Source organism: Penicillium manginii, assembly GCF_028828005.1.
Source record: "Penicillium manginii strain IBT 31320 chromosome Unknown utg000010l:1.0-1143873.0:1.0-1144522.0, whole genome shotgun sequence".
Lineage (NCBI taxonomy): Eukaryota > Fungi > Ascomycota > Eurotiomycetes > Eurotiales > Aspergillaceae > Penicillium > Penicillium manginii.
Window position 1 is genome coordinate 522,728 of NW_026643111.1, and position 25,761 is coordinate 548,488.

General features: G+C 47.8%; 13 protein-coding genes across 13 annotated transcripts; 7 read left to right on the forward strand and 6 right to left on the reverse strand.

Moving 5' to 3' along the window:
- Positions 1-68: 68 nt before the first annotated feature.
- Positions 69-458, forward strand: N7533_013091 (thioredoxin family protein; the record flags this gene model as incomplete). The annotated part of the gene is made up of 2 exons (XM_057109741.1): positions 69-91; positions 155-458. 2 exons carry the CDS (start codon positions 69-71, stop codon positions 456-458), a joined length of 327 nt encoding a protein of 108 aa, XP_056953326.1.
- Positions 459-625: 167 nt separating this feature from the next.
- N7533_013092 (uncharacterized protein) lies at positions 626-2,497 on the reverse strand (the record flags this gene model as incomplete). Its single annotated transcript, XM_057109742.1, has 1 exon — positions 626-2,497. The coding sequence occupies one exon, from the start codon at positions 2,495-2,497 to the stop codon at positions 626-628; it is 1,872 nt and encodes a 623-aa protein (XP_056953327.1).
- A 556-nt stretch (positions 2,498-3,053) lies between these two features.
- On the reverse strand, positions 3,054-4,855 carry N7533_013093 (uncharacterized protein; the record flags this gene model as incomplete). Its single annotated transcript, XM_057109743.1, has 4 exons — positions 3,054-3,329; positions 3,389-4,227; positions 4,293-4,598; positions 4,669-4,855. 4 exons carry the CDS (start codon positions 4,853-4,855, stop codon positions 3,054-3,056), a joined length of 1,608 nt encoding a protein of 535 aa, XP_056953328.1.
- A 1,342-nt stretch (positions 4,856-6,197) lies between these two features.
- On the reverse strand, positions 6,198-6,992 carry N7533_013094 (BTB/POZ domain-containing protein; the record flags this gene model as incomplete). Its single annotated transcript, XM_057109744.1, has 2 exons — positions 6,198-6,897; positions 6,949-6,992. The coding sequence occupies 2 exons, from the start codon at positions 6,990-6,992 to the stop codon at positions 6,198-6,200; spliced, it is 744 nt and encodes a 247-aa protein (XP_056953329.1).
- A 723-nt stretch (positions 6,993-7,715) lies between these two features.
- On the reverse strand, positions 7,716-8,408 carry N7533_013095 (uncharacterized protein; the record flags this gene model as incomplete). The annotated part of the gene is made up of 1 exon (XM_057109745.1): positions 7,716-8,408. The coding sequence occupies one exon, from the start codon at positions 8,406-8,408 to the stop codon at positions 7,716-7,718; it is 693 nt and encodes a 230-aa protein (XP_056953330.1).
- Positions 8,409-11,282: 2,874 nt separating this feature from the next.
- On the forward strand, positions 11,283-12,179 carry N7533_013096 (uncharacterized protein; the record flags this gene model as incomplete). Its single annotated transcript, XM_057109746.1, has 3 exons — positions 11,283-11,319; positions 11,379-12,040; positions 12,108-12,179. The coding sequence occupies 3 exons, from the start codon at positions 11,283-11,285 to the stop codon at positions 12,177-12,179; spliced, it is 771 nt and encodes a 256-aa protein (XP_056953331.1).
- Positions 12,180-12,747: 568 nt separating this feature from the next.
- Positions 12,748-14,252, forward strand: N7533_013097 (uncharacterized protein; the record flags this gene model as incomplete). Its single annotated transcript, XM_057109747.1, has 3 exons — positions 12,748-12,978; positions 13,034-13,591; positions 13,653-14,252. 3 exons carry the CDS (start codon positions 12,748-12,750, stop codon positions 14,250-14,252), a joined length of 1,389 nt encoding a protein of 462 aa, XP_056953332.1.
- A 161-nt stretch (positions 14,253-14,413) lies between these two features.
- On the reverse strand, positions 14,414-15,843 carry N7533_013098 (NAD(P)/FAD-dependent oxidoreductase; the record flags this gene model as incomplete). Its single annotated transcript, XM_057109748.1, has 2 exons — positions 14,414-14,914; positions 15,025-15,843. 2 exons carry the CDS (start codon positions 15,841-15,843, stop codon positions 14,414-14,416), a joined length of 1,320 nt encoding a protein of 439 aa, XP_056953333.1.
- A 542-nt stretch (positions 15,844-16,385) lies between these two features.
- On the forward strand, positions 16,386-18,013 carry N7533_013099 (MFS transporter; the record flags this gene model as incomplete). The annotated part of the gene is made up of 3 exons (XM_057109749.1): positions 16,386-16,603; positions 16,675-17,701; positions 17,759-18,013. 3 exons carry the CDS (start codon positions 16,386-16,388, stop codon positions 18,011-18,013), a joined length of 1,500 nt encoding a protein of 499 aa, XP_056953334.1.
- Positions 18,014-18,550: 537 nt separating this feature from the next.
- N7533_013100 (cytochrome P450) lies at positions 18,551-20,421 on the reverse strand (the record flags this gene model as incomplete). Its single annotated transcript, XM_057109750.1, has 6 exons — positions 18,551-19,324; positions 19,376-19,403; positions 19,487-19,670; positions 19,716-20,046; positions 20,135-20,207; positions 20,264-20,421. 6 exons carry the CDS (start codon positions 20,419-20,421, stop codon positions 18,551-18,553), a joined length of 1,548 nt encoding a protein of 515 aa, XP_056953335.1.
- Positions 20,422-21,002: 581 nt separating this feature from the next.
- On the forward strand, positions 21,003-22,349 carry N7533_013101 (Zn(II)2Cys6 transcription factor; the record flags this gene model as incomplete). The annotated part of the gene is made up of 3 exons (XM_057109751.1): positions 21,003-21,266; positions 21,400-21,618; positions 21,690-22,349. 3 exons carry the CDS (start codon positions 21,003-21,005, stop codon positions 22,347-22,349), a joined length of 1,143 nt encoding a protein of 380 aa, XP_056953336.1.
- A 119-nt stretch (positions 22,350-22,468) lies between these two features.
- On the forward strand, positions 22,469-23,500 carry N7533_013102 (fungal specific transcription factor domain-containing protein; the record flags this gene model as incomplete). Its single annotated transcript, XM_057109752.1, has 1 exon — positions 22,469-23,500. One exon carries the CDS (start codon positions 22,469-22,471, stop codon positions 23,498-23,500), a length of 1,032 nt encoding a protein of 343 aa, XP_056953337.1.
- A 307-nt stretch (positions 23,501-23,807) lies between these two features.
- Positions 23,808-25,391, forward strand: N7533_013103 (uncharacterized protein; the record flags this gene model as incomplete). Its single annotated transcript, XM_057109753.1, has 6 exons — positions 23,808-23,823; positions 23,878-23,901; positions 23,979-24,224; positions 24,286-24,573; positions 24,636-25,163; positions 25,213-25,391. The coding sequence occupies 6 exons, from the start codon at positions 23,808-23,810 to the stop codon at positions 25,389-25,391; spliced, it is 1,281 nt and encodes a 426-aa protein (XP_056953338.1).
- Positions 25,392-25,761: the final 370 nt, after the last annotated feature.

A 25,761-nucleotide genomic window follows, 5' to 3' on the forward strand; every position in this document is an offset into this window, starting at 1 on the left:
TATATAGATTCTCCTCGCCAACTCGCATTCTGCTACTACTAGTACTCATTCACAAACACATTGCCAAAATGTCAGTTGCCGAAATCACAAGGTGAGCATCATACCAGCTTGGACCGCCAACCAGTACGGAGTACATCCCTAACAACCAAACTAGCAAAGCCGACTTCCTCGCGAAGATCCTCAACTCGGAGGACCTCGTTGTTCTAGACTGCTGGGCACCATGGTGCGGGCCATGCAAAGCGATATCTCCTAAAATCGAAGAACTCAGCCAAAATCACACCGAGGCCAAATTCTACAAGGTCGACGTCGACCAAGTCCCCGACGTCGCCCAGGAGCTCGGTATTCGCGCTATGCCTACCATAATTTACTTCAAAAAGGGCGAGAAATATCACGAAGTTGTCGGGGCTAACCCCCCTGCCATTGAGGCCGGCGTGAAGGAACTTATTGCCGCCGCTTAGCCTGGAAATCAATGTGAGAAGCAGCCCAGCGGGTTGGGACTGTGGCTCTGATTCGTGCTCTTTATGATTGACGACTATGGACAAGGAGAGCTGCTACATTGTGCTTTTCCCTAAGACAAGCTATGCTTTTATACTGCAAGCCGCTACATAGTCTATATTTGATGGACCTACCCCGACGGCGCATCGGGATCTGGATTATTCCCCCAATTCCGCGTCGTGATGCCGCGGACAGAACCTTCTTCACCTGTAGGCTCCAAAGCAAGTACCTCTATCTTGTTATTCTTCTCCTTTAGATAGCAGCCAGGCAGATATAGTGTTTGCTGAGGTCCGATCGTCCAGTAACGCCCTAGGTTCACTCCGTTCACCCAGACGACTCCTTTGGTCCAACCAGGGAGTTCGAGGAATGTATCGCCCACCTTATCCACATTGAAAGTGCTTTCGAAGAATACGGGGCCTGATGTGTTTGAGACCTGAACACTGCCGGAGGACGATTCTGGTGGCGACGCAAGTGGAAGTGGGTAGATCTGCCAGTTCGACAGCACGTTGTCGCCCAGGGTAACGTTGCCCACAATGCCCTTACGCTGTTCAACAATCCGCTCGCCATAGTTGACACGGCCCATATTTTCGACTAGAAGATCTAGCACGTCGTTCTTCTTGAGATTCAATTCAACCGTATTTGGCGCCACATATAGGCTGTCGATCACGCCGACTCGATAACCGTTCACATAGATGAGAATTCGGTCTCTGGGGTAGTCTCCGACATCGATATTGCCCTTAGTGGCAGAGGTAGCAACATGGCGATAAAGAATGAAACCAACAGCCTGGCCAAGAGCCTCCATATTGATGGGAGACCTCTTCAAAACTGGGTCTGGTAGGGAATCAAACAGCTTGCTGCTGGGATTGAGCTTGATATTCGAAATCTCAATCAAAGGCTCCTCATCTATGACATCCGGGATATTATCCTCTCCGACATGCGAAGCGATGGTCTGCCGAATAGCGCGATAAATGTCGTTCGTTCGACCACTCTCGTCAATGGGGGAACCGTAATCGTAGCTGGTAGTAATGGGTTCTAGGGAATCTCCCCAGTCCGCACCATTCTGGAATCCCCAGTTTGTTCCACCGTGGACCATATAGATGCTGAAGGAGGCATTTTGATTCAAAATCCAATCAAGATCGGACTGAACGCCTTGGATACTTTTCGTATTCCCCGAATCTGTCTGGAAGGTATTGTTGCTGGCCCACTGATCGAGCCAAGTCACGTAGTACTCGCCATCAAGTTGCGGCCCCAAACTGCTAGGATCAGTCACATATTGATCACGAGCAGCAAATCCAGTCTTCGGATCTCCATCCGACTCCGCCAATACCCCAGAGATCTGTCCGCCCTTGATCATAGACTCGCCGCCGCCATCGTTCGTGTACAGATGCACCTTATTGCCAAATGCAGCTTTGAGCATATCTCTCATCGCACCAATATACACATGATCATCACCGTAAGAACCATATTCATTCTCAACCTGAACCATCAAAATCGGCCCCCCATTCGTAATGAGAAGCGGTTTCAAATCTCTCGCCAGATTCTGCAGATACGACTTCGTCGCAGAGAGAAAGGGTTTATTATTCGAGCGAACGACCATGCCGGGAACTTCACTCAGCCAGAACGGGAATCCGCCCCATTCATGTTCGCCGCAGATATACGGCCCAGGCCGAAGAACGACGTTCAACCCGTGCTCCTGTGCAGTTTTGAAATACTTCGCGATGTCGTTGTTCCCGCTCGTTTCCCACTTCCCTTGGACAGGCTCGAGCTGGTCCCAAAATACGTAGGAGAAGATCGTGTTCAGACCCATAGCGCGTGCTTTTGCGAGTCTATCGCTCCATAGTTCGTGCGGGATTCGCTGCGGGTCCATCTGGCCGCCGATCATTTGGAAGGGTTTGCCGTGCAGGAGGAAGGTTTCGTTTGTATAGCTGAATGGTTCGATGGTGGTGGCGGCCCATCCTGCCGACACGAAGCCGAAGGCGAGAAATACCTTCTTGAGAAGCATTTTGAAAACTCGCTGGAAATCCCGGGATTGATTTTCATTGTGAATTGGCGATGGTTGGGTTGTTTTATAGACTTGATGGCGTCCTTTGCTCGGGCCCTTCGCTAAGGCTTAGCTGTTGCGACGTACACTGCAGATCTTTTATTGTATTAGATCTTTACAAAGTGCATACATACATGTAAGGCCTTTGGTTGGTGCATCTCTTTGTGCCTGATACCACATCGTTACTTGACGATGCTAACCCCGCACGCGGGAAACCCAATCACTCGATGTTACAGTGACATTCTTGAATTCAAGATGTTTTTGATCGCAAATTGTGTTGACCTTTTAATATTATTTTGGCTAGGACATACCCGATGATTCCCACCGGATAATTATTTGAGGGGTTGGTATCTCGACATTTTCTCCCGATTTATTTTCCGATTGGACCCGAATTAGGACGGCGTCTGATCCCATGAATTTGAACTGCGAAGAATGTGATCCCTTTGAATATATCATGTTATTCCTATGGCTATGTAAAATAAAATTGTAGTTGCGAATGTCTTCAGCGTCTGCAGAGCTAATGTCCGATGACCATGCTTTGAACCTTCTTCTCGTTCTTGTGCTCCTTTTGCCATTTCTTTGACTTCTTGACACCGAAACCAGTACTGAAAACATCTCGGACAGCCTCCAGAGGCATGCCTTTGCATTCAGGGAAGCAGAATAAAATGAATACCCAGCCGAGGGTGCAGATCGCCATATAGAACCCAAATGCACCACTGGGAGTCCATGCTTTCATCATTGAGAGGAATGTTGAGGAGATAATGATGTTGGTACCCCAGCAAGTGACAGTATTCTATAGAAAGCTGATTAATATATGGAATGATGTGAAACAGGGTTGGTAATATAACTTACCATCATGGTTCCGATCGCGCGGACTTCGAGGGGAATAAGCTCAGTGCCAATCCAAGCAATAGTGGCAACACCAGATGAGTAACAAGCAACATAGAGAATAATCATCACCAAGACTAAAGTGCCAGGCCAGCCGACATTATCGCTCTCGACCTCCAGGGTCTTGAGGTTAACAGGAATATAACGGAATGCGATGACCACAACCATCATGCAGAGCGCCATTCCGGCAACGGTGAACATCAAGATAATTCTGCGACCAAACTTGTCAACGATCACCAGGTTGACGACGGAAAAGACGAAATTTGTTGCGGAGACGGTAATTCCAACGGCAGTCGCGTTCTCGAAGCCAACAATTCCAAAAAGTGTCGCGGCGTAGTACATCAAAGTGTTAAAGCCTCCCAACTGGCTGATAGCCATGATCATGCACGCAGTCAAGACAGCGCGACCGGTATCCGGAGTGGTGAAAACTCGTCTAATACCTGTCCAGACTGTTTCCTCGGACATGGAATCCACACTCTGTTGTAGTGATAACTCAATTGAGACAATCTTGGCTTCACGCTGAAGAATGGAAGATTTAGGGTAAATTCGTTTCAAGACGGCCTCGGCTTCCTCGCGCTTGCCATGGGACACCAGTTGTCGAGGTGACTCTGGGCAAAGAGTAAGGAGGCCAGCGAGTATAATTGCTGGGGCAGCTCCGATGGCAACAGTGGCTCGCCATCCTTCACCCTTCACCTCGGCGAAACCTGCACCGAGGGCACTTGCGAGCAGCTGGCCAAAGGTGACGCTCATGTTGTTGAAGGCGACCATGCGTCCACGATATTGTGCTGGAGCTAGCTCACCAACTTTGAATCGGTCAGTCAATCTCCGTGGGTGAAATGGGCGAGGAGGTCAGGGCGAGGAAACTTACTGTACAGAGGCACGATCATAGCCGCACCTCCCACCCCGAGTCCCACCACGAATCTTCCTGCCGCAAATTGGGCAATGGAAAATGCAGCAGTCTGCAAGACTGTTCCAATCACGAAAAACACACACGAGCCCCAGATAGGCCAGCGGCGACCGAAGCGATCAGCGGTGAGACCAGCCACTACCGCGCCCACCAGAGCACCGCCACTGGTGAGAGATGTTACCATTTCCTGCTCATTGGATGTAAGGGCACGACCGAGGGATGTGCCGATGGTGACAAGCACCGATGAGATATATCCGGTATCATACCCTACAATTGAGGTCAAATCACGGTTAATTGTGTTCTATTCTATATTCAAACGGAGCTAGGGGCGACGAACCGAACAGCAGACCACCGATCGAAACCACAATCGAAATGAGCCATGCCGCTTTGGACGCAGCGGTGGATTCAATCCCACTTAGTTCATCCTGATCTGTAGAGCAGGCCAGCTGCTTCATGTCTCCAATTTCCTCGACATACTCCGCAGAGGGGTCGTCTGATTTGAGATCATCTTTGCCAGAACTCATATCTGGATCTATTCCCCGGAGGAAAATACAAGTATCAAGGTGGAATGTATGAAAAAGAAGCGGAGAAGCTCAATGATGGATATCCAATTTTGCGGAGAAATTGGCTCCTTTTATATCAGCTGCCCAGATTGATGGTCCGGCAATCGACTCCATAGATGACATACTGCATCGCACCCCATGTGGAATCCTGGCAATCCCCGTGGGTAGTGCAGATCAAGACGGGGAATACTTCTGGTTTGGAAAGGCGAGAGAAGGCGGACTAATTCTATGTCGCTGATTGGACCGATGCCAAAGTCAAACTATCATGACATTTCGGGGGCGATTGCCCTGCGATGCATTCTCCACATTCCCCGCAGATCTACACCTATCACGGCGCGCTGGAAGTGATCCAGGCCTACGAATCCCCCATGGGCAACTCTGCCCGTCGGTCCCTATTGCCTTCTTTCCTCTCCCGCCTCTTCATTAACTCTGTTTCAGATCGTTATCTCGAAGGAATGACGGCTATTGAATCCTCTCGGCGTGGTGTCTTGGATACTTGGCCGTTGGAATTAATTCACGCATTGCGATGAAGGAAACATTGCCCGGTGTGAGGCTGTTGCATTCCTTCCTTGGAACGGTTAACCGATTATCCTGTCCATAGATTATTAGCAGTACCTCCACTCTCAAACCTACGGGTTTCAACGTGGTTGTTCCCCACAAAATTAATACGAGGATGACCCGTGGTCTAACCCTCTACGTCACGAACTGAAGATTCTAGATTGGAATATAAGCACTAAAATTCAATTGCAAGATTTGGATAGGCCGGAAGTTCTTGTAAGTTGTTGTAATTGCCTGGATTGAAGGTTTGAGACGCGATATTTCCTTGTGATAACGCCATCCTGGTTGATCTCACTCTTCGTCCCTTTTGTCTGATTATAGCGAATGCCATAAATTATCCGCGACTTCTTGATGTCCTTTTTCACATATGATGGCCTCTATTTACTTCTTCCGCTGACGAGCTATAAATTCGTAAACGTACTAAAACTGCTTAGTCCTGTAGTGGGCATTCATTGGCAGAGAGCGTCAGACATAAATCAGATTTGGTGAGACTAGGGCTAGTACTTATGGATCTATTAGAAGAGCAAGTTTTCGAAGTCTAAGTTCGGCCAGTTACATCTTATGATCTCAATCATACACTTTAATAAATGTTTCTTGTTAACCTCGCAGCGAATACTAATTGAAGTGTAACTATCCCTTCAATTCCAAAGCTCACTCCAATTCCAAAGCCGAGCCAGTAGCTTTCGAAAAGGCAAACCAGGATTCAATGAAGTGTTTCGTTCAAAATCTCACTAGTACGTCTGTCTCAAAGGTCATCTTCATTCCTCGGCGGCCAAACGCTCCCAGTAAATGGATCTTCGAAGATCGTTTTGTTGTTCTCACACTCACAATGTTCCCTAATCCAATCTAAGATGCTTACACACGGCCCATAAATCTTTTGAATGAGATCAGCTGCAAATTCAGGATTCCTTTCAGCCGCTTCCAGTAATTTGAAGCTTCGAGCCAGAATGAATGACTCAACAGACGCCTCAGCCAATATCTCACGCACCGGATGCTTTGATGGCAGAAAGCATGCCGCAGCAATATGCTTGCAGTCAATGAACTGGATATTGCAGTCGTAGTCGTGGTTGTAAATCTTGTAGGGACCGCTCAAAATAACCTCTTTGATATACAATGCGATTGGGGCTCTTAGCTTGGGCACATCCCACATGACTCCAACTCTTGCAAGTTCTATTGCGCTCAGGATTTTCTCGCTGCAATCATTCACATTGAACTGTATTTTTCCAGCGTAAAGCCATTGAATGAATGCTTCGAAAGTGTGCACGGAAAGGCCATCCCCCTCTTTCAAGTTGGCTGCTTGTTGTTGTCCTTCGATGAAGGGACCATTGAACATAGCCGAGAAATAAGCCGACTCTGAGCAGAGGAGGTCTTTGAAGATGACATATTCCCGATGGTGAGATCCGATCTTGATCGTGACTTGGGGTCCCTGGTAAAGTAACAAGGTACTAAGCAGAAAAGGGTCAGAAAGGAATTTTGGGGTAGAGTCACGCACTCACTTCAAGACAAACTGATTTGAAACAGGTTCAGGTAGCTCCTCCATGATTGGTTGTATGGTAGGGATAGCGAAAGACGACAAAGCAGATTTGTAGTTTGGGAACTTCAAGTGTGCTGGATCCTATCAGATGTGAAAGTGTATTGAATTTCAGACTTGAGTCGGATGCAATAGGTTGTAGGTGCGTAGGGGGAAGTTGAAAAAGTGATTCTCTGGCGGAAAGGTGAAGCTTTTTATGTTGATAGGCGGAGAAAACCGCGTAGCAAAGTCCGTTTGCTATTGCGTACCTAGGCTGCTGCGCTCCATGGCCGCAATCGGTTCAGTAGATGGAAAATGGGGAGCTTAGCCCTGGAGGGTTTCAATGCTAAAGAGAGATATATATCTTGAACCTTCTATCTTCCTGAGACAACCTAGAGATGTTTATTTGGCGCTGTTCTTGTTGATTTGGATTTCAACTTTTTGCATTAAATTATCAAACCCATCTCTTTTCACGAATGATTCTCCTTTTAATTCTCTTTGAACCGTATTTTGCGGCAAGGTGCTAGCTGTTTATCTTTTTGAAGTACAAATTGCTGGAGTGGAGATAGTATCCGCGGAGTAAGATCAGTTCAGGTTTGACATCGCGTAATAATCTACCAAAAAATGTCGGTTGAAAGTACACAGGCATCAACATATAGAGCCTCTGACATTCGATATTCAAAACTCGAAATCTATAATGCGATCATTCCTAGTGGTTCACTACATCACAAGCAGCAATCTAGTCGGGGGTTCCTACTCCCAAGAACCACACAACTCCAAATCATCAAATGCATCCCTCTCCAAACCTAGCCTTTCCTTTGAATCTATAGTAAATTTCATCAAATCATCATCGGAGAACTTAAGCACCCATGCTATGTTGGGCCTCTGCTCATCACCATTCAGAACAACAAGCAATGCCCCCAATAGTGTTCCGATCATTCGGGGTCCAAACACAGCCTTTGCTGGGCATTCAAATGGCTTACTGCCAAAAGGCATGAACGCTTCCCTTTGCTCCCTTGTTGGGTTTACCCAGCGGGTCGGATCAAATGTAGCGGCACCTGGTCCCCATATATCGGATCTTATATGGCACGCTTCCACATCTGCCGCTATGAATGCGGGAGTAGTATCATCGGTTCCTGGATCATCTGAGCTTAAATTCTGAGCCCATTGGTACACCCGATAGATTCGCCGGGTCGGAGGATAAAGTCGCAAAGTTTCCATGACTATGTCCTTCGCGGATGGAGTCGTCGTTGAATCGGATTGACCCCCGCGCTCTATGACTGCCGTCGTATTCGTGTCCAAAGCTACCCGGAGACCCGACCGCGTCTCAAATTGCTCCTTACTTGGATTCCTGTAGAATGAAATTATTGCTTGGCTCCATTCTGGATGTTCACGGTCATCGCGAAAACGTATCTCTAACAGAGCGCGTAAAACCACTCTCCACATGGTCTCAAACGCTGGCACGGTGAGATTGAGTGGGTTTTACTTCTCCCTGACCCGGACAGGGAAATAACGACCGAAGGCAAGCTTGTAATGGATGATTGTCCTCAAAACTAAGCACGTTTTCGCCGCTGGGTCGGGTCCTCCGTTTCGATCGAATCCATCCTTGATTGATATGCTAAGCCAATTCAAGTATGGCCGAGTCGTCGGAGCAAGGTTGGGTCTCTGTCTTGCAGACAGTCGTCAGCGTGGCCTTCAGAGTAAGGGCTTGCACTAGGCTTGTCAGGTTGATCTTAACAGAGCAGGGAGAGCGGTCATTGTTGGACTGTAACAAACTTTCCTCTGACCCATCGTGATTGAAGCCGAAAAAATATCCACTTTCTCGCAGTATCCTCGAGCACGCGACCTATCTTCGACCACTCTCCAGGGTGTACGTTTATTCGTTTCTTAGATTCGCAAACAAATTTGTCTGCAACCACCGCGTCAGTGCTAGTGAATGCATTTTTAATTGCGAAGGGAGCCCGCAGTCTATGATAGGGTTTGGCTCTTGCCTCTAGAAGCGAAAGTTGATTCTGTTGATTATTTTGAGTGATTTTGTTCTGAAGAAGAAGACGGCATAGCTCGGGATCTGAGATATGACCATTGCTGGAATCGAAATATCACGTTGGCTTCACTTGTGGTCTGTCTTCCCGTCGGTAGATGTAAAAGATAGTGAAAAGTAGAAGGCAGTAAGTTGCCGAAAGGGTAACAAGTGTCAGCATTTTGGAATCGCTAGGTCGCAGTAAGGGATGTCGAAATAATGATAGTAATCTCTTGATACCAGGTAAGAGTCATGGTGATGGATCTTCTAGTTATAGTCTGTTGCCAGAAATGAAAAAAAGTCGAGCAGTATGCCTCAGGCATTCAAGGTCGACCTGCAGTGAAGTAACCTTCAGCCTCATTCCTTTGTCTAGATCGTCACCGCGCCCTCACTTTCATCATCCGTCTTCCCACCTATGGTGACCTTCGGCCTCACTCATTACGAAGAGTTTCAGGTTTCTTTGTACGCTTTGAATGTATATTCTTCTTCCTACGAAATCATGATAGATATTGATTATTTGTAAGCATGTGATCACGAACTCTGTACTGCCATTTAAACCACCCGAACACCCAGGCAGAGGAGCTTCTGACGTGAGATTGAAAGTATTTCAATACTCACTGATTCCTCTTCTTTGGTTTCTCAATAATTACCTGCTTCCTCTTCTGAGAAATCTAGTCTGAAGACAGATAATCTTCCGCAAGCCGACCACTCTATGTCTCAGCCATGGTATATACAGAACCGGTTTTGCTCACGGGCCGAGAAGCATCTATCCGGGCATTATTTATCATAATGGCGATTCTTCCGACAATCGCTGTCATCCTCAGACTTTGGTCAAGGGCTTTGTTGCCAGGGTCTTCACATGAGAGGCCAATGAGCAGATGCTGGTGGGATGACTGGACTGTTATTTTAGCTACAGTTTGGCTTGGATAATCAGATATTATTTCCGGAAGCTGACTGAAGCACAGATAATCAACATTGCCATATGTGTCCTGGGCCTTCGAATTGCGGACCTAGCACCTGAGGAAACCGCGGAATCGAATTCAACCGCAAGCCGAGCCTCATTCTCGATATGCGTCGTAGTTCTATATGCGCTTTTCGATATGGGGACATTCATAGCGAGACTATCGGTACTGCTATTCTTCGGAAGAATTTTCAATGGCGCCTCTTCCCAGCTCAAATATGCATTGTGGATCGTACAAGGGCTCAATGCGGCATGCTATTTAGGTAATATTCTCATGATGGCCTTCGGCTGTTCTCCTATCAGAAAGTATTGGACACCGGGAATTCCAGGTGTCTGTTTGAATCTGGAGGTGATGTACTTGGTAGGAGGTATTCCAAACATCGTTCTAGATTTCCTTATTCTACTTCTTCCATTACCTTTGTTATGGAAATTGAAAATGCCATTGAATCGAAAGCTGCTGGTTGTTGGGGTCTTTGTTCTCGGGTATCTGTGAGTCTAAGTCCATCCTGAAAACCATTAAGAATGATGATCTTTGAGGCTTACACGTTGGCTAGTGTACCGGTTGTGTCAACTGATCGTCTAATAGCAAGACTCAAATTAACCAAGATATCAGCGAAGCAACCAGGACGTAGGTGTACCCATTCTGTATGAAAGACTTTCATAACTCAACTTTGTCTAGACGACAGGACGGTTGCCTTCTTTTGGGCCGGTTTGGAGACTCCTTTATGCATAATAAGTATTTGTCTACCTGGTATTTTCTCATTGGCCCGTTATTGGCATCAGGCAGGCTTCAAATACACAAAGGAGACACAACCAGCGAGAGCTACGAGATAAATGGTGGATGGAAACCGTATCCACACAAAAGGCCAGTGCAGGAGCAGAGATCCTGGGAATTCGGTTAAAAGGAATTAAACTTAGCTAGTTACGTCTAATTATGGCCTAGAGGAAATAAATGGTAGTTATACCTAAGTTGCACATAAAAAATAAGCCGAGGCTTTCACCACCCGCCCAACAGCCACTGAATCTCCCAGTGTGGAGCCGAAATCTTAGACAAAAATTCAAAGAAACCCAAAGTTTTGTTGAGACGAGAGAATACCAGTGTGAACTACCGAAAGTAGGTTGGATGTAGAATGATATGGACTAACCGTAGTCTTTCGGGGGTTTCGGGGAAGACGGGGAGCGCACGACGGAGATAAGACTGCGGTCGTACAACTGCCCCTGTATGCTCGCGTTTGCGCATAGCAATGTGCGTGGAAATATAATGCAAAAAATATTAAGACAATCTGGGAAGAGAAAAAGTTCCTAGATGGTAGAGCGCAAAATTCTGAAAACGATAATCATGTCGACAAATATACTCGTGACGGGGGCTAATAAGGGTAAGCCAGTTGCAAGCTTCCCAGATCCTTCAAGTTCCAAGGTTGGAACCGATTGACAGCAACATTCGAAAATCCAGGAATTGGCAAGGGCTTTGTGAGGCATCTTCTCCTGCGTCCCAATACGATTGTGGTTGCGGGTGTGCGAGATCCATCCTCAGATGAAGCAATCGCTCTCACTGAATTCGAATCCGCAGTCGGAAGCAAAGTAATTCTAGCTCAGATAAACTCCAAGTCAGAAAGCGATGCCAAAAGCGCAGTTCAAGACCTAGTATCCACACATGGAATTGATCGGCTCGACATTGTTATTGCAAACGCGGGAATTTTCGATACGGCCGCTCATCAGAAGGTATTGGATATGAACCTGTCCGATCTCCAGGACCATATCGAAGTCAATACCTACGGAGTCATCCGTCTTTTTCAGGCTTCTTGGTCGCTGCTAGAAAAGTCGAGCAGACCTATATTTCTTCTCAACTCTGCGGGTGCAGCCACGATGGGTGGCATGAAGCCATTCTCACGATTTCCACTTGCTTCATATGCATCATCCAAATTGTTGGCCAACTTCTTCATTCTGCGACTGCATATTGAGCATCCCAATTTGATTGCTTTTGCGGTTCATCCCGGCTCGGTGGTCACTGAAAATCGGACTGCAGCTGCGGCTAAGTTCGGAGTTCCAGTAGAAGGTCTCTCTGTGGATGAGTGCGTGACGAGTCTGCTCTCTTTGGTAAGTGGTATATATCTCTTACAGCGAAGGCTATAGTTTGAAAATGTCCTTGCTGATTTATTTACAGCTCGATGGTGCAAGTTTGGCCACGCATTCCGGCACATTCCTTAATGTGGATGGGATGCCTATCCCTTGGTAGAAACAGTCCGACATTGATAGGATTATTCTTTGGTTAAAATACTATATCTTCAAAGCCCGAAATTGAATCCAAATTTAAGATAAATACCAGTGACACAAAATCTACTATAAGACGTACTAGATGTATGGCCAGCATTTTGTCCGAAGATCAGAATAGTCCTGAAGTTGGAATCAAAGAAAAAGATACTTCAACGGAGCAGTTCATGAAAAATGATGGTATTTGAATGCACAAGATATTTAAGCAAAGATTCAAGACTTGTTCCTCAGAAATGCACATGTCAAACCTCAAATTGCTCCCAAAAGCCAGGATCAAGGCGATGTCAGCAGAAGGTGGATTTCTTGGCCTTTGATGCGGAGATAGCCCCCTCCTTCAACCGGGGAGCTTCGGAGAAAGCTCCACCGAAGCATGGTCGCAAAGAGGGAAAGAATTCGTAAGATTTGACTAACTCTTTTTTTGAATGTTATACAGAGAACTTATAAGGGAGTGATTCAGCAGTTGCATTGTATTCACACGAGTTATACTAGATTCCATACCCAATATTTCCCAAAGCGCTACTCATACTCTCAACATGGTGACCCTTGCTCAACTGGCCGAGGAAGTCCAGTCTCAAGTGGCTGTAATTGATAGATATCTAAAAGAAAACGACCTTCCCCAGCCAACCTTTGACGTCGATAGCCCCAGAGAACTTCCTCATGATCCAAACGTGCAGCGAGCTCGAATGTTGCTCATCGAAAAGGCATCGGCCCTGGCAAACCTCGCAACGGGTGCCGCAGACCACTTGCTATGGCAACAGATGATCGTAAGAGGATACATCATCTTCCATTGGGAAAGAAGAAGGCTAACAAAATACCCAGGATAAATACGACGGCACCGCTCTCCACTTCCTGGCAGCATTCAACGTCTTCGACGCAGTTCCCAAAGAAGGCTCCATCTCGTACGCCGAGCTCTCCGAGAAAGTTGGCGTCCCAGAACATCGCCTAGGTCGAATCCTAGCCCAAGCCTACACACAACATTACTTCTATCCACCCAAGCCTGGCTTCGTTGCTCACACAAGTAACTCAGTCGTCGCGAGCGGTAACCCCACCGGACGTGCCTGGATCTTCCACAATATGGAAGAGGCTCAGCCATGGTATGGAAACAAGCTCGTCGAGACTACCCGCAGATGGGGAGACTCCTATGACCCACTGCATACGGGCCCAAATTTGCACGTCAAGCCCGGAGAGGAAAAGTCGTTCTTTCAAATTATTCAGGAGGATGATAGTGGGGAATGGAATGGGGTGCAAGGCAAGGGATTTCGTCTCGCACGCCTGTATGACTCGGAGAGGGGCTTTGCAAATAGTGGTACCACTAATGGGAAGGGTCTGCTGCCTGCTTTTGATTGGGGTAAACTTGGAAAAGGAAAGGTCGTCATGGTGAGTGGGACAGTTTTTGTGAGCGAAAATCGCTCACCGTGCTAATTGACGAAAATTGCAGATTGATGGCTATACTGGTCATCTCTTGTCGGCGGTTGCGCTGGCTCACCCGGATCTCACATTCATCATCCAAACGAAGTTTTCGCCGGGATATGAGGAGCGTTTCTACGAGAAACTTGCGCCAGAGCTCAAAGGTCGAGTAACCTGCATGGCACATAACCAGTACCAGGATGACCAGCCGGTCAAAGGTGCAGACATCTACTTTATGAGTACTTCGCTGCAGAAGGAAAATGACGAGTCCGGTAGCAACATTATCCGCCGCATTGTTGATGCCATGGACTCGGAGAAGAGCCGAATCTTGATACGGGATATTGTCATTGATGGTGGTGATCCTCTGCCGGATAAGACAACTTCTAACGGCAACGGCGCCCCCAGTAAAAAGGAAGGGGAGTATGATGCGGGATTGGGCCCTACTGGCTTTATCACCAGGTTTAACACTGGAACCGACCTGCAGATGATGTGTGTGATGAATTCGTTCCAGCGGACGCGGGCAGAGTGGGTTTCCTTGTTCAAAAAGGCAGACCCGCGGCTCGAGTTGAAGAGATGCATCCAGCCTGTTGGAAACTGCACCGCCTTGATGGAATTTGCCTTGGAGGAATAAGGGGGAAGTTGGGATTACCTAGAGAAGACAATAAATTTCGAAATATTGGAATGGAATTATTGATGAAGATGCTCTAGGCTGGTTTATTGTCACAGAGTATGTATGAAATTTATGCAAAAGAAGGCCCCACCAAAGAAAATGCTTCAAGATGCTTCTCAGCATCAGACCTGAACAGCGGCAGGGGCTTGGACTTCAGGTTCAGCTTCTGTCTTGCCTTTGCTGACTTCCTTGAAATCAACCCCATATCGTTTCCACGCGGACTCGATTTCAAGATCCAGCTTGCCATTACGATCGGGAATCATTATGTCAGACCCATCGTTATCCATCGCATAGGTAACTTCGTGCTTCTTGCCCAGGGTCAATTTGATGGCGCCCTCGACAAACCAGTTGGGTGTGTATGTGCGGTTGGCCTCTTGGCCGTTGATCTTTGCGAGAATATTATCCAGAACCACTTCTGACTGCATCAACCCAGCGCGGGCCATGCGTGGGCCGGGATGATCTGCGACATCTCCGAAGGCAAACATTGGAAGATCTTTTTTGGCGTCGGTGGAATCGAAGACTTGAAGGGTAGACCTGACTAGTATTCGGGAGTTCTTGGCGAGAGTGTTTGGATAGGCGGCTGCAAGGACGGAAGAATTGGGTCGCTGGCCGGTGCAGCCGATCTAAGGGAGAAGAACATTAGCAAGTTGAAATTTCATTGCCGAGAGAAAAGTTGTCATGAGGTTATTGGGAACAAGGCAGAGGCTTCTCTCCCTCTCCGATTGCTACTTACAACCAAGTCAAATTGTTCCTCGTGCCCGTCTGAAAACTTCAGCGCAGCTCCGCGTGCAAAGTTTCCAGGGATAGCAGGGCGCTCATTCAGCAGCACTCTGATTTGGAGCTCATCTCTCAGAGCATTCAAAGTATAGTCCCCAAAGCGTTTTCCGAAATTGTTTAATAGCTGGTCTCGAGAATGAACCAAGGTAACCTCCTTATCTGGATAGAAATCCTTGATATCGCTGGCGATTTCGACACCTACAGCTCCACCGCCGATGATGGCAATTTTCTGACTCGCTTTGATGGTCTTTTGCACACCCTGGAGCTCATGACAACCCTTATTCCGTTCGGTGGAAGTTACCTGGACAGGTAATGGCTGAGATGAGCCTGTCGCGATGGCGAGGTACTCGAAATCGATATTGTCTCCAGAGGCGAGTTGTATTTGATTGTTCTCGGTGACCCCAATGGCTTTGTCCTGAATGCGAGTAAAAATACCCGCTGGCGCATTCTTTGCAATGCCATCATATGGAATAAATGCCGCATGCTCATGCCCCTCCAAAACGGAGTACCTGGGAAAATTGAACGAAAAGTTGAGGTGGGAGTTCTTTTCTATCCAGACAGCCTTGTATCCAGTCGGCAGTGTTTCGGATAGTCGCTTCACAAGCTCGATTCCCGCGAACGAGCCACCCAGGACAACGACGTTCTTTGCATCAGGCGTGTTTTGCCATGACCACCTGTGGCCAACCGCGGCGACACGTTGGAGAGCCGTGCGACCGAGATATGGAATGAAGAACCCGAATGCTTTTGTAAAGACTTTCACTTTATCGGAGGTCATGATGAGAGTAGATGGTGAGGGAGGAGGGGAGTTGCGGAAATAAAAAGTAAGCAGACAAGAAAGAACTGAAAATGTACGCGACTGGACAGGTTGGGGTAGCTTCCTGGTGCCTAGCCAGATCTAACCAGATGAAGAAGGCGGAAACTATCCATTAGAGGCCGAGAAGGAAGATAGCAGAATACAGAAGAAAGGAATAAACAGCAACAGGCAAACAGCGGGAGGAGGGTTGATGGACTCGGACATTAAACAAATCTTAAGTCCACGGACTCCGCGGAGGTCCCAAAGGGGACTGGCGTGGGTGGATCCAACGGATCTCCCCGCGGCAGCTCCGAAGCAGCCAATAAGAGAGGACTTCCGCGGCCCCACTCAATATGCCTTGGCATTAGGCTGTATTGTCCTGATCGGCTGCTCGTCAAGTTATGTATATTGTTGACCCTTCCTTTAATTAATGAACTGCCTAATTAACCTTCAACTTTGCAACTACGCCTTTTTCACTATCTGGAATCCCAAATTTATCAAATTACGCGGTCTGGAATCGAAAAATGGCTGATCCAAACGACAAAGTTCCGAATTCGGGCCAAGTGAGCTCGCTCGACACCGATATTGAGCAGGATTCAGCTGGCGAGTTGAAGGAGCAAAAGCAGACCGATCCCAATATCGTCGATTTCGATGGGCCGGATGATCCTGCAAATCCACTCAATTGGTCCTCGAAGAAGAAGTTCCTCAACATCTCAATCGTTTCTTTAATGACCCTACTTTCGTATGAATAGCGTCTCCTCCCTCCTTGATCAACTACCACAGCATGGAAGCTAATAAGTTGATCTATTTTAGGCCAACAACCTCGACTGTCAGCTCTCCGGTGACGACTGATATCATGGAACATTTCCAGTCAACGAATGAGATCCTCGGAGCCTTTGTCACCACGGTTTTCTTGATCGGTTACACATTCGGACCCTCCGTCATTGCACCTCTCTCGGAGATTTACGGCAGAGCCATTCTTTACAAGATCTGTATCGTTCTCTTCATCGTCTTCAACGTGGCCTGCGCTGTGGCAAACAGTATGGGATCCCTGATCGTCTTCCGACTCTTGGCCGGTATCATGGGTTCCTGCCCCGTCACTCTCGGTCCCGGATCCGTGGCCGACATGATATCAGCAGAAGGCAGAGCAAAGGCGATGTCTGCCTACGTTATAGGCATTATTCTGGGACCTTCCATCGGACCCATCTGCGCTGGTTATATTGCCCCTGCGAAAGGATGGCGCTGGGCATTTTGGCTGATGGCCATTATCATCGGCGCGATTGCCATTCCGGTCATGTTTCTTCAAGAATCATACCCTTACGTGATCCTGAATCGCAAAACGGAAAAATTGCGCAAGGAAACTGGCAACGAGAATCTCCGGTCAGCACTGGACACTGGAAAGTCACCGCGTCAGCTTTTCGTGTTTTCAATTTGGCGACCTGTGAAGATGCTTGTCTCGCCGATCATTTTCTTGCTGTCGCTTTACTGTGCACTCGTCTATGCCTATCTATACCTCTGCTTCACCACTTTCCCGGAGCTTCTGGCCGAGAAGTACGGTTTTGGTACTGGTCCCTCGGGTCTAGCTACTCTAGGGTTGGGAGTTGGTTCAATCGTTGGACTATTCATCTCCGGTGGTACCTCGGACAAAGTGTCCAAGTACTTAACCAAGAAGCATGGTGGAACGGCCAAGCCTGAGTATCGCCTCCCAGTTCTAGTTGTCGGTGCAATCATTACTCCTATCGGACTGTTCTTGTACGGCTGGACTGCGTACTACGGTACTCACTGGATAGTCCCCATAATCGGCACTGGTTTCATTGCTGCGGGAATGGTCATTGCTTTTGTGAGTGGAAATTCAATTTATCCCCTGTCATTTTCTCATGTACTAACATTATTCGAGATGGCAACTACAATGTATCTGGTCGATGCATACACTGTCTATGCCGCTTCTGCAACCGCCGCAAATACCATGGTACGCTGTCTGATCGGCGCGTTAATCCCACTCGCTGGTCCGGCTATGTTTGCAAAGCTTGGCTACGGCTGGGGAAACTCGCTCTTGGGGTTCCTCGCCGTTGCTTTTATCCCTGTGCCTTTTGTCTTTTACCGATATGGCGAACGTATTCGCGAATCCAAGGTCTTCAAAATCGAGTTCTGAAGTGGCGAGGCTTGCTTTGCTAGAGTTCAAAATTTGCTCTGTTTAAGTTCCTTTACCCTTTGAGACAACTCTCTTCTCTCCTGGCTTTTCTGTTTTTACATATTTCTGCCTCTCTTTATTTCTCACATTTTAATACGGCCAGACATTCCTCTTTTTTGAGTGAATCTTCTATATTAGACTTAAATTTACTGGTAAACCTTTCCGGCTCATGAAAAATTGAATGTGCTCACTACTTGAATGTTCCAAGTCCGAATCTTATCCAAAAAATAGAAGAAATCTAGATTACTTCGGAATAGCGGCCATGTAATATACTATACCTAGTCAGATATATCATGATCTCGAATTCCGAACATCATAGCAAATGACGGACTGCCATACACAAAAGATTATATCATAAAAACTATAACCCGAATAAGACTGCCAAGGTGTAGAGAGCCCAGCACTTGAAAACAATATCGACAACTTCAAAAGAAGACATTCATCGCACAGCTCACAGTATAAACAGGTAAGAGATCTTCGAAACACTTCCCGCCGAGTTTACTGAAAATGAACCTTCGTCTTCTTATTCCCAGACTTAGTAGCAGGAACGAAAAAGTCACCAGCCAACTCAATATCAGCAACACTAGCAACAGGATCAATCAGCTGTAGCTGAGGTCCATCATCAGAAGCAGTGAAGCGGGAGAAAATTGCCCCGAGGCCCATGTACAATTCCGCATAAGCCAAATTAATACCGATGCATTGCCGAGCCCCCTTGGAGAAAGATACGAGGTATCGATCAAGACGGGGATTATCCAGCCAACGCTCGGGCCGGAACTGGAGTGGCTGCGGGAATAACTTCGGATTCTGGTGGATCATGACCGCATTCATTGATACCTTTGTGCCGGGCGGGATCGGCAGCCCCGTACCGGGTACCTGTAGGACATCATTCGGAGCGACGCGTGGAAGACGACTCGTCACACCGTATGACAGGCGTAAGGATTCTTTAATGCAAGCTGACAGATAGGGTAGCTGTTCCAACTGTTTAAAGTCAAGGGAGCTCTTCTCCCCCTTGGCGGCTTTTATCTCGTTTTCCAACCGCTCTCGGATTTCTGGGTTGAGGAGAATGTTCACGATTCCCACGACCAATGTCCAGGCCGTTGTCTCGGTTCCGGCTCCAACGACGACCATGCCTTCTTGCCACATTCGCTCGAGTTTCTTTTCGGACTCGGGCATTTGGGAGTCGAGGACTTCGTGGAAGATTGTGCGGTGGGATGATTTTTCGTTTGATCGGTTGCGGCCGGTTTGAATGTCGCGAATTTGATCTTTTACGGACTAGTAAAATTAGCGATCCATTGTGTGAGAAAGGGGTGGGTATGTACTCACGTCTTGAAAAGCAACAACTTTGCCCATTCTACGGAATAGGGGTTTGTTAGTATCTCACACCATGCGTTAGGGAGCGAGAAAGCTCCAACAGAGCCTTGAAAGGAGACTCACCCTGGATTGAGAATCATTGCCAGTCGAAGGGGTAGCGCCTGAAGCAATCGCAAGACCCAGTTCATATGTAATACAATATGAGCCATATCACTGGCCTTTTCAAATGCGTGTAAAAGTTCTGGATCCCAGTCGCTCTTTGTCAATCGATGTTCACTCCTGGCAAACGCATATTCCATGACGACGTCTTTAAGGTTAGCCGTTTTCTATAGAGAGATTTCATGAGTCCTACCGTTGGTCAATGCAGTAAACATCTCCATTAGCGGTACGGTCCCTTTCGCATTTTGCAAGAGCTCCATATGATCGATCATATCGTCAATCTTGTCTTGGATCACAGGCTCCAGTCTATACACGCTGGCCTTGGAGAAATAAGAGCTAAGCGTCGCTCTCCTCATCCGATGGAGATCATGATGAACCGCTGCGAGGACTGAGTCGGGAGCACCGAATTGCCGCGTATGCTTGAAGACTTTGTCACGTCGCTCTTGCCCATTGTTGTAAAGCACCGCATAGAAATCAGGGTCCGCAACGTGGACCTCGTCCGGGTTAATGCGCACTACTGGGCCCTGTAGCCACGTGTCAGTCGGGGTCAGTTGCGGTACAGCATGACATTTGCAGAGCCTCGGTAACCTTGGGGCAAACCATGCTACTCACATATTTATCGTGCATCTGTGCTACTTTCCACACATACTGACCTCCGCGGAGAACATCGTGGTAAAACTCGTACCTGTTGACATGTCAATATTGGAGTTCCGCCAACGGGCCACCGGTGCATATGCATACCAATGTGTGACTGCGGCAATTTTGGGCCCAGGGATATGAGAAATTGGACTATAAAAGAGTCGGTATACCGCCACGCCTGCCAGGTAAATGGCACCAGCAACCCCCAGCACTGCAAATGCCAGGGGAGAAAAAAGGATGAAGAGTACCCCGGAATCCATTTCGCTAAAATTTTCCAGGAAGTTTCCCAAGGTACCGAATCTGACGGCGTGCTTGGCTTTTAAAACATTATTTTCTCTGTACTGCTATGCTAACCTAATATCAGCTTCAAGAGAGGGCACTGGGAGCCTAACACGATGATCATTACAAAGACAAAGTCGTTGTAATAAATGGGACAATACCATGGTAAGCAGCATCCGTGGATTGTCCACTATGCCGGAGATAAAAATCCTGCGAAAGAAATGATGATTCAAATTATCTAATTTTTGATAGGACGCCCATAGATATCAACGTTCCAATTGGTACTTTTGTATCAAAAATGGACTCTTCCTATTTTGGAACTATGCAGTAGCGCCCGCAGAACTGGCGTTGCTGATTGGTTGATGTTTTGGCTCGGATGACTGGTAAGCTCCGCGGAATATCCGCGGAATACCCTTGGCGCATAGGTAACTCCATGGAGGAAGGAAGGAACAAAGAAACAACAACATGACCAGGGCAGGTGCGATTCCCCTCCTGCACAGCCTGTATATATCCCACGGCTATTCCACGGAGTTCATCTTGCATTCTGCAACGCCTCATCAGCATGCCGTCAGCACGGCCCGAAGCCCCTCGTTCCCATCGCAAGGGTCAATACTCGTGCGAGTTCTGTAGGGCACGGAAGCTCCGCTGTGACCGTCCTTTGCCCTGTACGAACTGTGTATCGCGGGGGAAAAAATGCCACTTTGGCCCTTTGCCTGGTCAGAGACCATCAACATTGGCTGATCACCAACTTCCCGGGCAACATCAGCAGCAACACCAGCAGCAGCAACACGAACAACAGCCTGTTACGGCCCCCTTGGTATCTCCGGTAACTGGTAGGACAAATACCGGCGCACCAACTAGCAGCTCCGATCAGCCACCGTCACTGCCGGCTACTACAACCACCCCCCTTCGTACCTCCGACGGCCCTTGGCCAGACACAGCTACTCAAAGAAGTGCAGTCCCTCCGAAGGCTTGCTGCGGATTTGGAGAGGCGTGTGGCATTGAGCACAAGCACGAGCACAGCCCACCAGGATGAACATCATCCGTCACCATCGCCGCGTACCCACATCGATGTGGGTCAGTCGGGATCGCCATCCTCATCCGAGTCGCCCCGTCTAGACCAAGTCAAGGATGTGGTGGCCCACCTTGAGCGGGTCTCCATGGTTCAAAGCTCTCGGGTAAGAAACAAGCAGCCTGAGTTTCGGTTGCCTGGTACAAGACCAATCATGGCTGATAATTACTGCAACAGGAACCACCAATTTACGTTGATGATCTCGTGTTCCAGTTCGAACGCATTCGGGATATCCCAGGTGCTCCGAGCTTCACAGTGCGGAATGGTAAACCGGCGCGTTGTGTATGGCTGCCATTCCACAACGAGACTAGGTTCATTCTAGATAAGTTCATTACCAACGTTAGCTACATCCATCATGTAGTCCACCACCCCTCGCTCCCCGCCACTATCGATGACCTTTACCGGAAGATCGAAAATCAGGAACCAATTGAACCAGGACATCTCGTTCTACTACTTGGCATTATCGCGAATACTGTTGAGGTTTGGTCATGGCACGATGAAGTTGAAGGGGATGGTTCTATATTCCAATCTGCAATTGAGGCGAATGCCCAAACTCCCCTATGGATCAAGTCTGCAATGGATGTAATCAAGAGTGGCGAGAATGGACCACCTCTTGCGTTGGAAACGATTCAGGGGATCATAATACTGGCATTTGCAGTGAGTAATACGGAGGGAGTTTCTCTTCGCTATCGGTCGTTGATATCTACCGGTTTGTTATTGAGTCGTGAGCTCGGACTACATCGCATAGACCACGAATCGAATGCGGCTACTGCAAACACAATTCGAGCTGAGGAGGGTCGACGTGTTTGGTGGTATCTCGTTGCCACTGACTGGTGAGTAGCAAGCTTTCAAGTTGAACAGATATGTCGACAGGTTATTAAGATCATCGCCTTAGGTTACTGGCTGTACTTTATGGTGGTCCAAATGAAGGTGTATACCAAACTCACCCACAGCACATGACAGTCAAGAAACCCCGCAATATCAACGATTCGGATCTTGTCAACAATGGCTATCAGACAGAGTTTCCACTCTCCCAGCCGACCGAGATGTCATATTTCCTGCAACGCATTCGCATGGCAGAAATCGCGCGCCGCACGGTTGACCAAAGCCAAACTGCCGCTGACTCCAGCGGACCAGGAGATTCAACACACATAATGAAACTAGACTTCCAGCTCGACCAATTCATCCACGACATTCCGTTCTTCTTCAATCTCGACAACTATGAGGACAACCCAGAGTCAACATCCGCCGGCACCTTCGTTCACGCCTACCTACTCAACCTGGTCATCCACAGCCAGCGTTGCAAGCTGCATCTCCGCTATCTCACATCCGACCCTAATAAAAGCCCCATGTACGCTGCATCCCGAGAAATCTGTCTCAAATCCGCACGCCAGCTCATCAGAGCCGAATCTCAACTCGAGCGCGCGCAGCATCCCTTCGTACTCGTCCGGCTCCGCCTATCGGCGATTCGATACGGTGTCTTCCTGGCTTGCATTGCATTGTTAATGGACGCCTATATCAATGGTTCCGGCTCACTCCAGGATGGAATCAACCATGGAGATGTAGCTGAGGCCCTCCGTATCCTCGAGGGCGCAAGGTGTCACTCCTGGGCTGCGCAAAACCTTTCAGACTCTCTCAATCAGGTCCTAGCCAAATACCGCGCTCAGAACCCAGAAGACCAAAATCAACCTTCTGAAAATCCCTCTTCCTCCTTCACAACGTCTGGTGCGTCTTATACCAGTTCTGCACCGACGATGCAACCCATGACCACTCAATTGGCCCCAGCCTCTAATCAACTTCCTATTATGTCAACGGGAATGGGGGGCGGGGCCATGATGCCGCCCGTGTCTAGTGAGCAGCTATCGGGATCTGTCGTACAGTCACAGTTTGATCCTCAGATGGCGCAAAATCTGGAGGAGTTGATTTTTTCGGATGTGCTTCAGTGGGACTATTCTTTTCCGAGTGTCCATTCCGCGTCTTTCTTTTGATTTCTTGTTGCTTTAGATGGATTTTCTTGACTATACCCCCTATCTGAATGTCAAAATGAATTGAATTTCTTGATTGCATAGAAGTTGTTAATTTCAGATTTATTGTATGAACAGACGATCCTGTCGATCAAGATCGAGGCAGCTGCAGCATAACCAGACTAGTGATGCCTAGTCTGCAAGGGGGCCCAAGGTGGAAAATTAACGTTGCTTTTTCCTCCCGAGTAAAAGCTCTCTTCAGCTCATCATAAAATACACAATGACATTCTGAATTCCTCCTAGTAGACTCTGCTCATCTTGTATGTTCACCATGAATGCCCCATCGTGTGAGCCAGTACGGGGCTACCGTTGGCGGTCATCTACATGGTTTATCGTTTTAGCGATGTCCATCGCTCTCTTTACTGGTATGTCAACTCTGCTCCCATTACCATATGAAAAAAGGAACCCCCGCTAACTAATTTCTATGGCTTGGTCACTGCAGACACGTTTATCGCCAGCTTCATGGTTCCTATCCTCCCTTATATGCTCGAAGGCCGAATTGGTTTAGATCCATCTCGTACACAAAGCTTGACGTCCTGGTTATTGGCTCAAAATGCAGCGACTAACGTCGCATTTCGGATACCGCTATCCCATTTCGCGGATAAGTCTTCCTCCAAGCGGAAGTGGCTTCTCGGGGCGTTGGTAATTGCCTTGATTAGCACGTTTACCACAGCAGTGGGAACATCATGTAAGTCTGGCGTATTTACCACCTTGTCATTAATCAAATCCAGATTTGCTGATCTGCCAAGTACCTTTGCTTTTCATCAGTCGATCGGTGCAGTCCCTCGCTGCCAGTATAATGTCGGTTATGGCATTCATGATAGTTTCAAATGCCGTCTCTATTGAGAATACTGCCATATCCAGTGCTGCAATATCCATGGCGGTATCATTGGGGGTCTCAACAGGACCTATGTTAGCAGGTGTTTTACTACAACTAGCAGGATACTGGGCCACATGGTCAAGTGCGCTCGTTGTTCTTATGATCAACGTGTTTGTCTGTTTATTTATGCTAGAGAAGCATATCCCTGAGCGAAAAGGTATTTACTACTGTTTTACCGAATGGCCGGTTGGTTCAAATTTCTGACATGCAATTTACTAGTAGAAGATAGCCCGAAAAACCCTGTTGCGAAACCCAATCCATCATCTGAAAGATCGCCCCTTCTCTCCACCAACTGCGACGCACCTGAGACTGATATAAACCTGACCTCCGAGCTTAATTTCTACTGGTGCATCTTTAGTAAGTCCAGCTTCACAGGAGGTGTGTATGCGAATTTCATCGCAGGTCTTGTTGTGAGTATCTTCACTGCAACCGTACCTCTCCATGTTCGCGATATATTTGGTTGGAGCGACATGCAATCTGGACTTATTTTCGCCGCTCTTCAAAGCCCTTGCCTCATATGCTCGCCATTTGTGGGTTGGTTGAAAGCTCGCATTGGGAGACGGTGCCCGACTGTGGTTGGATTTATCCTCCTGGCTCCGGGAATGTGGGCCTTGGGTATTCCGGGGAGTTCGCAATTCCCGTCATCTGTGCACGCTGCCTGGGGCTCTGCGTTGTATATAGCCGCGATGGTTTACATTGGGACTCTAAATACGTTGCTTAACGGGGCGGGGACTATTGAGGCGACTCGTAAGACATACCAGATCTTCACATTATCGCTTTATTAACGTGTTTGCAGATGCCGTGCGTGAACTCGAAAAAAACTATTCTGGAGCGTTTGGTCCTGGAGGTGGGAAGTGTCGCGCTATTGCCATTGCTGGTACTGCGGTGACGCTAGGAACGTCTGTTGGTCCCGTCGTGGGTCAAGCACTAAACGACGAATCTGGCTACTATGTGATGAATTGTGTTGTTGGTTAGTACCCTTCCAATTTCTCGTTTTGACTATGATGCGTCTTGTTCCTTGCTGATATAGATATGATAGCTGAGATTTGTGTTATATCTGCTGTTGTCGCATATATCACTCTTCCTTCTCGGGCTACCTAGTGATAAATTAGCGCCTAGGTGTCGCACTCTCAGATTCCAAGGTCGATCTTTTTGAGTGCGCAACTCGAACGAAACACTAAACTGTCTCGAAGGATCCTGTTTTTCTCACAAAGAAAACGAAACCCTAGTAAATGATCTCAAACTAGTGCCTAACGTAGAGAATTTGAACCCGCTCGAATAGCCCCATGATAACTAACCATCGAGTTTACTCATCACCACTCAGGCCTCTCACCCTGAGGATACC